This window comes from Elephantulus edwardii, unplaced genomic scaffold (assembly GCF_000299155.1).
Source record: "Elephantulus edwardii isolate Elephantulus edwardi_28Jun2011 unplaced genomic scaffold, EleEdw1.0 scaffold00168, whole genome shotgun sequence".
Lineage (NCBI taxonomy): Eukaryota > Metazoa > Chordata > Mammalia > Macroscelidea > Macroscelididae > Elephantulus > Elephantulus edwardii.
In genome coordinates this window covers 5,580,515-5,591,730 of record NW_006399918.1, presented here as the reverse complement: position 1 = coordinate 5,591,730, position 11,216 = coordinate 5,580,515, and the positions used below count along the sequence as shown (strand labels likewise).

The 11,216-nt window shown below is 44.9% G+C and overlaps 1 protein-coding gene across 2 annotated transcripts in view; it reads right to left on the bottom strand.

Annotated features, from left to right (window-relative positions):
• Positions 1-7,844: 7,844 nt before the first annotated feature.
• The window catches only part of VANGL2 (VANGL planar cell polarity protein 2), a 33,174-nt gene continuing 29,802 nt past the window's right edge, over positions 7,845-11,216 (bottom strand). Inside the window, exons 7-8 of one of the 2 annotated variants that reach the window (XM_006895471.1) lie at positions 9,352-9,583; positions 7,845-8,590 (exon numbers count right to left, since the gene is read on the bottom strand). In XM_006895471.1, the coding sequence (XP_006895533.1) occupies positions 8,330-8,590; positions 9,352-9,583 (493 nt within the window). In that variant the 3' untranslated portion in view covers positions 7,845-8,329. The remainder of the gene's footprint in view (positions 8,591-9,351; positions 9,584-11,216) is intronic. The other variant, XM_006895472.1, reaches the window with a different exon arrangement.

Sequence of the window (11,216 nt, the reverse complement as noted above, 5' to 3'; positions counted from 1 at the left end):
AAAAAAAAAAGAATCTTTGATTTCTTGACATTGAGTTGCAATCCATACCAAAGGCTGCATTCCTTGATCTTTTGCAACAAGTGCTTCAAGACCTCCTCACGTTCAGCAAGTAAGGGAGTAATAATTTATTATACGTTCAGCAAGTAAGGGAGTAATAATTTTTTTATTATTAACTTTAATGAATGTTTACAGAGGCTTTGGATTTCCATTCATTCATTGTTGCATTTTTCTCCCTGCCCCACTCTCCCCCCAGTTCGCTCTTCTCTTTGAAAAGTAAAAGAAAAATTATTTTATTGTTATACAATCCCCCCTGTACACTCCACTATGCAGCCTTCATTCTGTATCCTTGTTATGATAATAATACCTAATCATATATCGCTTTTAAACAGTTCTCTCCCGTATGCATTGTTTATACCCTTTTTCTCAGTCTCCTCCAAACCCCAATATCAGTCCCATTTTACAGCAGTGGCACTATGCAATATTTGCCCTTTTGTGACTGAGATATTTCACTCAGCATAATGTCCTCCAGGGTCACCATTTTGTATACTATTTCATGAATTCTTTGTTTTTCAATGCAGCATAATATTCCACTGTGTGAATATACCAGAGCTTCTATATCCAGTCACTTGTTGATGGGCACTTAGCTTTTTTTCCAACTCTTTGCTATTGTGAACAAATCTGCAATAAACTCGGGTGTGTGTATAGCTGCTTGGTGGCGGTTATGGTTTCTTTGGGGTATATTTCCAGTAGTGGAATTGCTGGGTCAAATTCTATTTCTATTTGCAACTTTTTGAGAAAGTGCCATACAGCCTTCCATAGAGGAAGGGAGTAATAATTGCAGAAGCATGCTGGGCTGAAAACATAGTCATAGTAAGTCAAAAAGTTGCTTAGAAATGAAGAAATAAAGCAAAACTATACCCATATACGCCTGTTTACAAAAAGGACAGAGCTATGAGAACAAAGGATTTGGTTCCAAAGAACTAAGGGTGCTTTTGTTTAGTTTTTAATAGAAAGATTGAGTACAATTTTAAAGGGAGGAGAAGCAGAAATATCATCTCTATTGAGGATTTGTTTGGTTCGGTTTGGTTTGTTATCTTTTCTATATACATCTTAAGGTATATTTTTATTGTGATGAGTGAAGCTTTACAAAATAGCATGGTTTTAGTGGCAAGAAGCTGCACTGCAATCCCAGAGGTACGCAGTTTGAATCCACCAGATGCTCTGATGAAGAAGAAGGGACAATCTCCTCCTGTACCAGTCAGATCCGATTTGACAGACAGTACACACACACAAAATAATAAATTTTTTAAAAAAAAACCTTTTAAGGCAAGCCCTGGTGGCCTAGTGGCAAGAAGCTGCAATTGCAATCTCAGAGATTCACGGTTCAAATCCACCAGATGCTCTGCTGGAGAAGGAGGAACAATCTCCTCCTGTACCAGTCAGATCTGATTTGACGGTACACACAAAAAATAATGAAATAAAATAAATTTTTTAAAAAACAGAATGGTTTTTAATTCAATCATTCAAATATATTTTGTCTGATAGCATTAATTATAGTAACAATGTAATCATACTTTTTCCACTTCCTTCTTGTAATTAGGAATTACTCGCTATATACCAGAGAGCTGGACAATGACTAGGGATGATAGAAGGAGAATTGATACCTTTGAGCTGTGGTGCTGGAGAAGAGTATTGAATGTACCATGGACTGCTAACGAAACAAACAGGTTCATCCTGGAGAGGGTTAAACCAGGCTGCTCCTTGGAGGCAAGGATTCTGGGGCTTCGTCTGACATACTTTGGGCATGTTGCAAGGTGGGATCAGTCCTTGGAGAGGGATGTCACGCTTGGGAGGGTAGAGGGACAGCATACAAGAGGAAGACCCTCGACGAGGTGGATTGATTCAGCCAGTGGGATAATGGGGATAGGTGTGTCATAGACAATAAGATTAGTAAGAGAGTAGGGTTTAAGGCTGTTGTACATAGGGTCGCTGTGAATCACAGGAAACTCAATGGCACATAACAACATACTCTTTGTCGAGGGAGCTCTGATGGCCCTTGTGGCAAAATGCTGCCCTGCAATCCCAAAGATGATTAAAATCCACCAGCTGCTCCATGGGAGGAGGGACAATCTCCTCCTATGCAGTTAACTGTCCCTGAAAACCAGCCATAGGGTCCACCATGGGTTGACTGGGTTTGATAGCACACAGTAACAACATACTTTCTAGCCTATTCCTTCCTGCTTTTTCAAGGTTTTATCCTTGGCTAGATGCTGTTCTTTTGACCTTATAAAGTTGCTTAAAAGGAATGACTGTCTCCCTAGTGTTACTGTTCACCTGTTAGGCATGTCTATTGTTTGAAAGTTGACTCATTGAGTTTAGGAGTTTATTGCTGGTGTTGTTTATTCATTCATTAACAAAAATTGTTCTTGAGAACCAACTCTATTTGAAGAACTGGTGTAAATTTTAGGGACAATTGGATAATAAAGTTCCTCCCCACATTTATCCCTTTTGGATTTTTAAGTGATCTCTTTGGAATTTTGTCAGTGCTGGTCTCTTTCAATCGTTTCTTATGCATCTGAAAACTGGACAATGAATACAGATGATAATAGAAGAATTGATGCCTTTAAAATGCAATGTTGGAGAAGTGTAGTGAATATCTCATGGCCTGCCAAAAGAACAAACAACTCTGTCTTAGAAGAAGTGCATCCAGGGTGCTCCTAGAGGCAAGGATGGTGAAACTTCATCTCATACACTTTGAGCATGTTGTCAAGAGGGGCCAGTCCTTGAAAAAGGGCATTATGCTGAAAATGGTAGAGTGTTAGAGAGGAAATGGATTGACCTGGTGACTAACAACGGACTCGAGTGTGTTGGTGATAATGAGGATAGCGCAAGTTAGGGCAAGGTGCAGATCTGTTCATAGGATCATTATGAGTCATAGTCAATTCAATGGCACCTACCAACAATATGCAGATTATAAGAGACGATTTGGCCTGTGGTCTCCTGTAGACTGGGTGTTCCTCCAGGACATGGACCAACGCTCTCTCATCTTTCATGTCTCAGTTGTACCAATTGCCACTGAATCAATTCTAATTCATGGCAACCCCATCTGTAGGTCAGAGGAGAACTGAAAACCACAGGGTTTTCAATGGCCGATTTTATCATCAGCTTGCAAGCATCTCTTCTCTTGAGAGACTTCCAGGTGAACTCACATTGTCATCTGTTTGAACAGCAGTTGAGTGAAATGAAACCTTTGCATCACTCAGTACAACATTCTCAGGGTCTGAGAAAGTTTGAGATAAGATAGAGAATGTTTGTTTTTAATCTTAGAAGACTGTTTTCTGTTTGTTCTGTTATAAGCACTGCAGTTGTTTCTGTTTTTGTTGTGTACCATAGAGTCAGAACCAAACCATAGCTGACCAAGTGGGTTTTCAGAGGCTGTTAATCGCACAAAAGATCACCCATTCTTCTCCCAGCACAGAGCAGCTGGTGCCCTCAAACTACATGCTTTCGGGTTTGCAGCACAGCTTCTTGCCACTAGGCCACCAGAGTTCCAAATAAGCACTGAAGTACCCACACAGTAATTTTTCAATTGTGATTTGAATGAAAGTTTACAGAACAAGTTGATTTTCCCTTCAATCACTCATCCACATCTTGTTTTATTGCATTACATACATGCATACAATATCTACCTTTTAACAGAAATCTTCCCAATTCTTCTCTGTGATTCTTCTGTCCATTAATTTTCTATCCTACTCCTTCTCACCTTCTAAGTTTTATTTCTGGGAAAACATTGCCCTTTTTAACTTTATCCTACGGTGTGAGTACCTCCTTGGTGTTACTGTTCACCATACACAGGCCTGTCTGATATTTGGTTGAAAATTTAACCCCAGAGGCAGTCCAAGCTCAAGGGTGACAGAGAACATAGCCTCAAGGAGTCTACCAATCCCTATCAGATAACGAAGTCTAAATTACTTTTAGTTTTGTTCCCCATTTTTTCCCCACTCTGTCTAGGACCTTCTCCTGTGATGTGGTCAGCAGTGGTCACCAGGATCCATCTAGTTCTGGTCTCAGAGTCCTGGAAGTTGAGCTTCAAATAGTTCATTAATCCTTCAGACTAATGAAAACAATTTCATTTTGAACAAAATGTTGTTTTTGCTACAATGTTCTTCTGCATAGTGTCTAAAGGGTCAGATATAATGATACACATATTTAAAAAGAAGACATGTTTCCCGATTTTTTTCCTAATGAAATGTGATGTTCTGAGTTCCTAGATGATCTGTATCTGTCTTTTCTTTCAGCTGGAGACTTAAATCATCAACTGTGTCCCCTGAGAAACAACTGCCTCTCTGAAACTGCTACAGGTTTTTCTGTCCTAGAGACCCCCTCCTCCATTCCCACTTCTCACCTTGAGTTACACAGTCAGGAGTCATTCCAACTGTGCCAGAAAATCTACACACAAAGTAATCCTCCCTTCTTCCTTATCCTTACAACCACCACAGGTAGCAGCAATGTGATTTCTTGCCTTCTTCTGGTTTTGTCTCTTCTCTGAATTAGGGTTCAGAATAAGCAATTTCCTTTTGCATCTGACACCTGCTGCTAACAGGGCCAGAGGAGCTTAAGAGCAATGACAGGCTTACACCGCCCCCTGCTGGCCCATCCGCTCCCTGAACAAAGTGTTTACTCACTCGGCCCTTTCTCTTCCCATTTCTACCTTCTCTGCTCCCACTCCCGTGACAAGAGCAAAGCAAATGAATGCCCCCACAAAAGTCAAATGTCTTTATTTTATATAAAAAAAATTTGTACAGTTTTAGTTCCTATGTTTAAGAAAAAAAACCAACCTAAATTTGCCATCATTTTTAGATTCACTGCAAACTGTAAAAACAAGCTTTTTATATATTAAAAAAAAAATTTTTTTACATTTTACAATTTTCTACATGCATGCACAAGGTCTCAACTCTGTAACCCAAAAAAGAGGAAAACAAAATCTAGATCCAACAGTGGAAAGTTCTACATTTACAATCTCACTTGGAGGGGACTGGGGCTGGGGAAACCAACACAAAACAGTAACACCCTTCCTTTTGCGCACGGAAGGACAACTCACAACAATCACACACCAGGATTGAATCCATCAGCAGATACTGCCCTATGGGGAGGGCAGAGGAAGGAAAAGAAGGACTAACAGACACCAGGAGGAGCCCAACGGACAAGGAGAGAAGCAGAAAGCCTGGGCAGCCATTGTCTCAGAAGAGACGGTCCCAAGGATCCTGATGTCTCATCCCAGGTGTTGTTCCCAGGACTGCAGCAGGAATACCGAAGGGAGGAGTTGGGGATGGAGGAGAATAGGAAGAAAAGCAAAGGCTGCAGATGGAAATATAAAAGAATAAGTAGCAAGAACACAAACGGCTGGTTAGGGAGAAGAGAACTGGTGGCGGCAGCGGCAGAGTGGCGAGGTAGGTGAAGGATTGAGGCACAGTGTCCTGGTGTGGAGGGGTGGAGGGCGGGCTGGCCACAGAAATAGGTAAGAAGGCCTAGCTAGATGTCGTGGGATGGACTAGGATGCTTTATAGTCATAGAAAACAGAAGCCCGGCCACACCAGCCCCTACAGCAATATGGGGCCCAGGCTGCAACTGGTGAACACACCCTCCAACCTGAACTGAGGCCCCGGTGGAAGAAGAAGATGTAAGCAGTGGGACAGGCAAAATGGGGAAACTCTGCTCAGAGGGCCTGAGTCCGCTGCCCGCCCCACAGTAGTTCACAGCATGAAGACAACTCCTCATGTAGGAGACGTAAAAGACAAACACACACCCGCACACTTGACAGGTCATCCTGACACTTGAACAAACAATAATAATAATAATAACAAGGGGAGACAAAGATACCACAGTTCTGACACAAAGGACCAAACACTACCATTCTCAGTCACAGCCCTTAGTGCTTAGAGAGATCCTTGGGGGAAGCAATTTTTGTCATAGGAAAAAGGAATGAAAAAGTCACAGTGATTAAAAACATGGCAGGTTCTTAAAATTAACACTCTCCCGCCCCTAACCCAGGGCAGCCAATAAGACCCCAAACATATTCCCGCTCCCCCCAACAACCGACTCTTCAAACTACCCTACACTCAGCTCCTGCCTCAATCACCATCCAGGTCCCATTTTCCAGGATAGTGAGGTATTTATAAATGTGACCCAAAGGGCCTCCACTGAAACCAGGTTTTCAAAGAGAAGAAAATAAAGCCTTCCCAGGAACTCCAGAACAGAAGGTATTTCACATAAACCCTGCCTACGGCAGCCTACAACCTTCCCCACAGGGACAAGGCAGTCAGTGGCTGAGAGGGCCAGTAAGTATTGGAGGGCATGCAGGGGCCTTTTCTGAAAGAGTAGCAGATAAACCCTTATCAGGACTGGGCTGGTCATCCCCAGGGCTATCACGACAGTGAGGTCTCCCCAGGGAGAGGTCAGTGGGCATGTACTTTGCAGGGCAAGGACCAGTGACCTCCACGGGGGAAAGGAGGGACTATCAAGGGTGTTGTGAGAGTTCAGAAGACTGACCTGGTAATGTGCTTCTGTAAGGATTCAACTCAACAAACTCATCGCCAACAATTCAGAACCGACTCATGGCTGACCCACTGTCAGGTTTCCCAGGCTGACAATCACAAGGGAAATGACCCATCTTCCCCCTCCCGTCCCCACCCCCCCAACCCCCAGCATCTGGTGGATTTGAACCACGAGAGGTGCGGTCTCTGGGTTAGCAGCACAACTCCCTAAGGACTGCGCCATCACAATCAAGAAAATCCTGCGGAGAAGTTCTACTACAAACACTTGAGGCCAGTAGAAGTCAAAAGCAACCTGGTAACAAGCCTGTTGCTTTGCGCGTTTGTTTGGCCCAGGTGCAGGCTCCACCATGGCCGTCAGAGGCAGTCCTGACTGAACGAATTCTAGCTGAGGAAAGATGAGAGCTGCTTCATGCTGGTCCCCTTGGCTCAAGCCACCTAATTTAAAGGTATCTGGGCTCACTCACAACATATTTAGAAGGCTTGTAGATGTTCCCCCCAAAAAAGAGCCCTAAACTATCAACAAAATGGAATCAGTACAGAAAATCAGGAAGCTAAACCGGGAGAGGGGCTGAGCGCCCACAAAAGGCAGCAATCCTGGTCCCTTACCTCAAACAGGGAGAGGCCAAAGAACCAGGCAGGGAGAGTACAGGAGGGGACCCTGGACCCAGGAAAGGAAAGCCCTGAGGCAAAGAACTGGATTTAAGGCAGGGGATGAGGAGGGGCTGCCAGCTCCTCTTCCACAAAGAGATGAGGGCTCCATCTCTGGAGCCAAGAGGAGAGACGGCGGGTGTGGGGCGTCTGGAGAGGGAAAGGAAAACACTTGTGTAAGACCACGGTGGTTGAGTCAGGGTCTGCTGCCACTAAGTCTGTGTGGCAGGTCACCCTTCACTGGGAAGGATGAGGGTAGGTTCAGAAGGCGGGGGCCAGCAATGTCCACAGCGTTCTTCTCAGACCCCAGAGTTACACAAGCTGAAGGAAGGTATCTTTCTCTAAGGCCCAGAAAAGTGGTTAGAGGGGTTCTGCCTGCTAGCCTTTGGTCGCTGGTGACCACACAAATCAGAAAAGAAAAGTGGAGATTTTAAGGGTTAAAGAAGGCTCTTCCCTTATAAGTAGATGCGAATAGAGAAGGAGGCTCTAATAGACAGAAGTAAATAACCTTGGGAGGGAGAATCCTAACTCTGGGGCAAGGTGGGAGAACATAGGAGCACCCCTGCCACAAGATCTCACGGTTTGTAATGGTCGGGGTGAGCAGGCAGGATAAAGCATCATTTCACCCTCCCTCTGGAGCACGGGGTAGCGGCTGCCCTGCAGGGGGTTTGGCACAGTGGTTCTCTGGAGTCCTGTCCTTGTCCCTCAGGGAAAAACTTGCAGGGGCTATGGGAAAGAACTTCTATAAGAACCTGTGTTTGTGAGTGGGGTCTCAGAAAGGAGATGGTACAATTGGGAGGGCCCTGCCCTTTCAGAAGAGACTGACAATTGGACAAAGGGAATGGAAGGAGATGGTGAGAGGCACTGATTCCTGCAGGGCCTGGAGGGATATAAAAGTGAAGGGGGGAAAGAAGCAGGACTTCTCAGGTACTGCTGGCAGCAGGATGGTCTCTCAGGGTTCACATCGGGGTAAAGCAAGGAACAAGATGGGGGTAAGTTAATTCAAGTAAAAAAACAAGAGCAAGAGGAAGAAAGGCAGCAGGAATGTGGCCAGGCCTGAAGACAAGCCCCTCCCGCCACCCTCAGGAGCCCCCCCAGAGTCTCCCCCTCCCCCTCCTGCTGCACAGTCACACGGAGGTCTCCGACTGCAACCTCATAACAAACTTGTGCGACTTGGGATCCACAAATTCCTCGGAGAGTTTGAAGAACGGGACCTTCTTGGTGCTGACCACCAGGCTGAAGTCCTGGCGCTTTAAGAGGAAGACGATGCCATCCTTGAGGCCGTTGGTCACTGGCTCCTCGCTTACCAGGGTCCACTGTTTGGCCAGCCAGCGCTCCTTGTGGTATTGAATGGTGGGTCCCGCCGCCAGGTAGCGCTCCAGGAAGGCCTGAGGAGAGGAGAAGGGGCTACATGGGATTTTCTCCCCCCATCCCATTACCTTTCATGCCCTGGGGACACGGCTTATAAAGCCAAACAAGATGTCCCAGCTTATTCTGTGTATATGATGTAAAATTAGAATGTCAGATCTCCTCTTTAGATTCTGGTTTAATGAATGAAGAAGCTGGGTCCCACAGAAGGGATGTGGCTCCATGAGACAGGACTGGAGCTCAGCCTTCCTGAACTCTTCACCCCATATCCACTATGCTATGACCACCCCACCCCTCGGTCAGGCCCTTTCGACTTCTTCCTCTTTTGCCAAACTTTTGGGATACTATACCTCTAGTGTGGCTATTGTCAAGCTCTAGTTAGCACCAGAAGGAAACCAAAGATGACATTGTTAAATTGCAATTAAGTCACCTGTTCAGAAAGGGTGGCTTGGGGAAAGCAATTCTAGCAAGCTGGCAACAAAGCTGGGAAATGAGCAACCATTTCAAGTGAAGAAAGATTGTCTGGTGGAGGTAAAGGTGGGATTCTGAATCTGGTAAGGAATACTGACATCTCAGCGCTCTTAGAGATAAGGCATCAGTCTCCTCCATCCCGCCAAGAATCCACCTGAGAACTTTCTCCCATACGGAAATTCTATGTTGGAATAGGGAAGAGCAGAGATAATAATGAGGAGGTGAAGAGACAAAGACTTGAAAGAATAAGGGAACTGGAAGGGGCAGAGCCGCAGAAAGAGAAAGGATGGTGGGGGCAGACCGAACCTACCTTGGGTGTCATGTCATGTGTGATGCAGAACTCAAGGTGCTGCAGGATGCTCTCCATGGTGTGGTAAGGCTGCTGCTTGGTGGTCCGAAGGTACTTCTGCATGGCACGGGCCATGGATGCAAAGATGGCCTGGGCTGCCTCCCGGGGGTCCATCACCTCCCTGGGGTTCTTCTGCTCCTCTTCCTGCAGCCGCTTAATGTGAGTGAAGGCCTCCTCCACTGCCACCACAAGCCTGGGGGAGAGGGGGGGTTCTGAACACTCACTTCTCCTTTTCCCTCCAAGCCTTGGCCCTCCAGCAGCCTGAGCAAGGCCAGGTCTCTACGCTAGCCCCTGAAACACACACAATAAGCTGATCTAGCGCCAAAAGTTGGACCCTTAAGGATGTGTGTGTGTGTGTGTGTGTGTGTGCACGCATGTGTATATGTGTCCATCCTGAAAGACAAGAAACATCTGTCAAGCTCAGTGACCCTAGCCCAGGGTCTCAAAGAGAATAAACTTGGTGTCAGATGCAGAGATCACTAGAAACTGACTGTGGGAAAGACTGAGCAAATAAAACAACCTTCTTACATCAGATCCCAGGGAGCTCTGATGGCTTAGTGGTAAGGAGCTATGCTGCCAATCCAAAGGCACACAGTTCAAATCCACCAGCTGCTCCATAGGAGAAAGATGGGCAATCTCCTCCCATGCGGTTTACTGCCTTTAAAATATTGCTGGAGGGTCAGCTATACGTCAGTTCAAACTCAACGGTATACCATCACAACGACATCAGATTCCAGAATCAGTCCTCCACCTGAATCCTGACTGAATGAAGATGGATCTCCTTTGTTCTATTTCTCTTGGCTAAAACTAACAAATGTGAAGGTATCTGGGCTCCCTGATAACATATATTAGAAATCCAGTGAATGTTCCCCAAAATAAGCCCTAAACTATCAACTAATTGGAGTTGGTATAGAAAGTCAGGAAGCTAAACAGGGTGAGGTGCTGAGTGCCCACAAAAGGCAGCAATCCTGGTCCCTTACCCCAAAGAGGGGAAGGCCAGAATACAGAAAATCAGGCAGAGAGATACAGAAGGGGCCCCTGGACCCAGGAAAGGAAAGTCCTTCAGCAAAGAACTGGATTTAAGGCAGGGGATGATGAGGGGATGCAAGTTTCTTAAGATGAAAAAGACATTAATAAAGTTACACCAAAATGACACATTTTTTCAACATAACAGCACAGACAACAAGGAGTTTCTATTTAGACTATATGTAGAATCCACTACAAGTCAAGAGAATGATAAGAACTCTGTAGAAAAAAAACAGGCAAAGGAGGTGAACAGCCAGGTCACAAGAAGCCCAGCTACCAAAATTAGGAAGCAGTCACTTGCTAAACATAAGAGATAAAAGATTAGGAGGTACTACTTTTGCATCTTTGGACATGTTGTCAGAATGGGTCAGTTCTCAGAAAAAGATATAATGCTGGGGAAAGTAGAGGGTCAGAGAAAGAGAAGACTCTCAACAAGATGGGTTGGCATAGTGACTGTCACAATGAACTCGAGCGTGTCAGAGATCCTAAGGATGGCACAGGACAGGACAAGATCCCAATCTCTGCTTCACATGAGTCTTAGTCTACTTAATGGCACATAACAACAAATTATGCATCAAAATGAAAAAATTAGGAATGTGTTTATAATCCACATATTCTTGATGAGTCTAGGGGGAACAGTTTCTGAAACACCATCAGCATTTGGATGCAACAAACTGGGTATAAATACGAGTGTATGTCAAAACAGAGTAGACAACCGTGAATTACAAAGGAAAAAGCAGTATATTTACTTTTAAACATACAAACAAACGATATTGAGTTTGTAGGATACACAGAAGTTT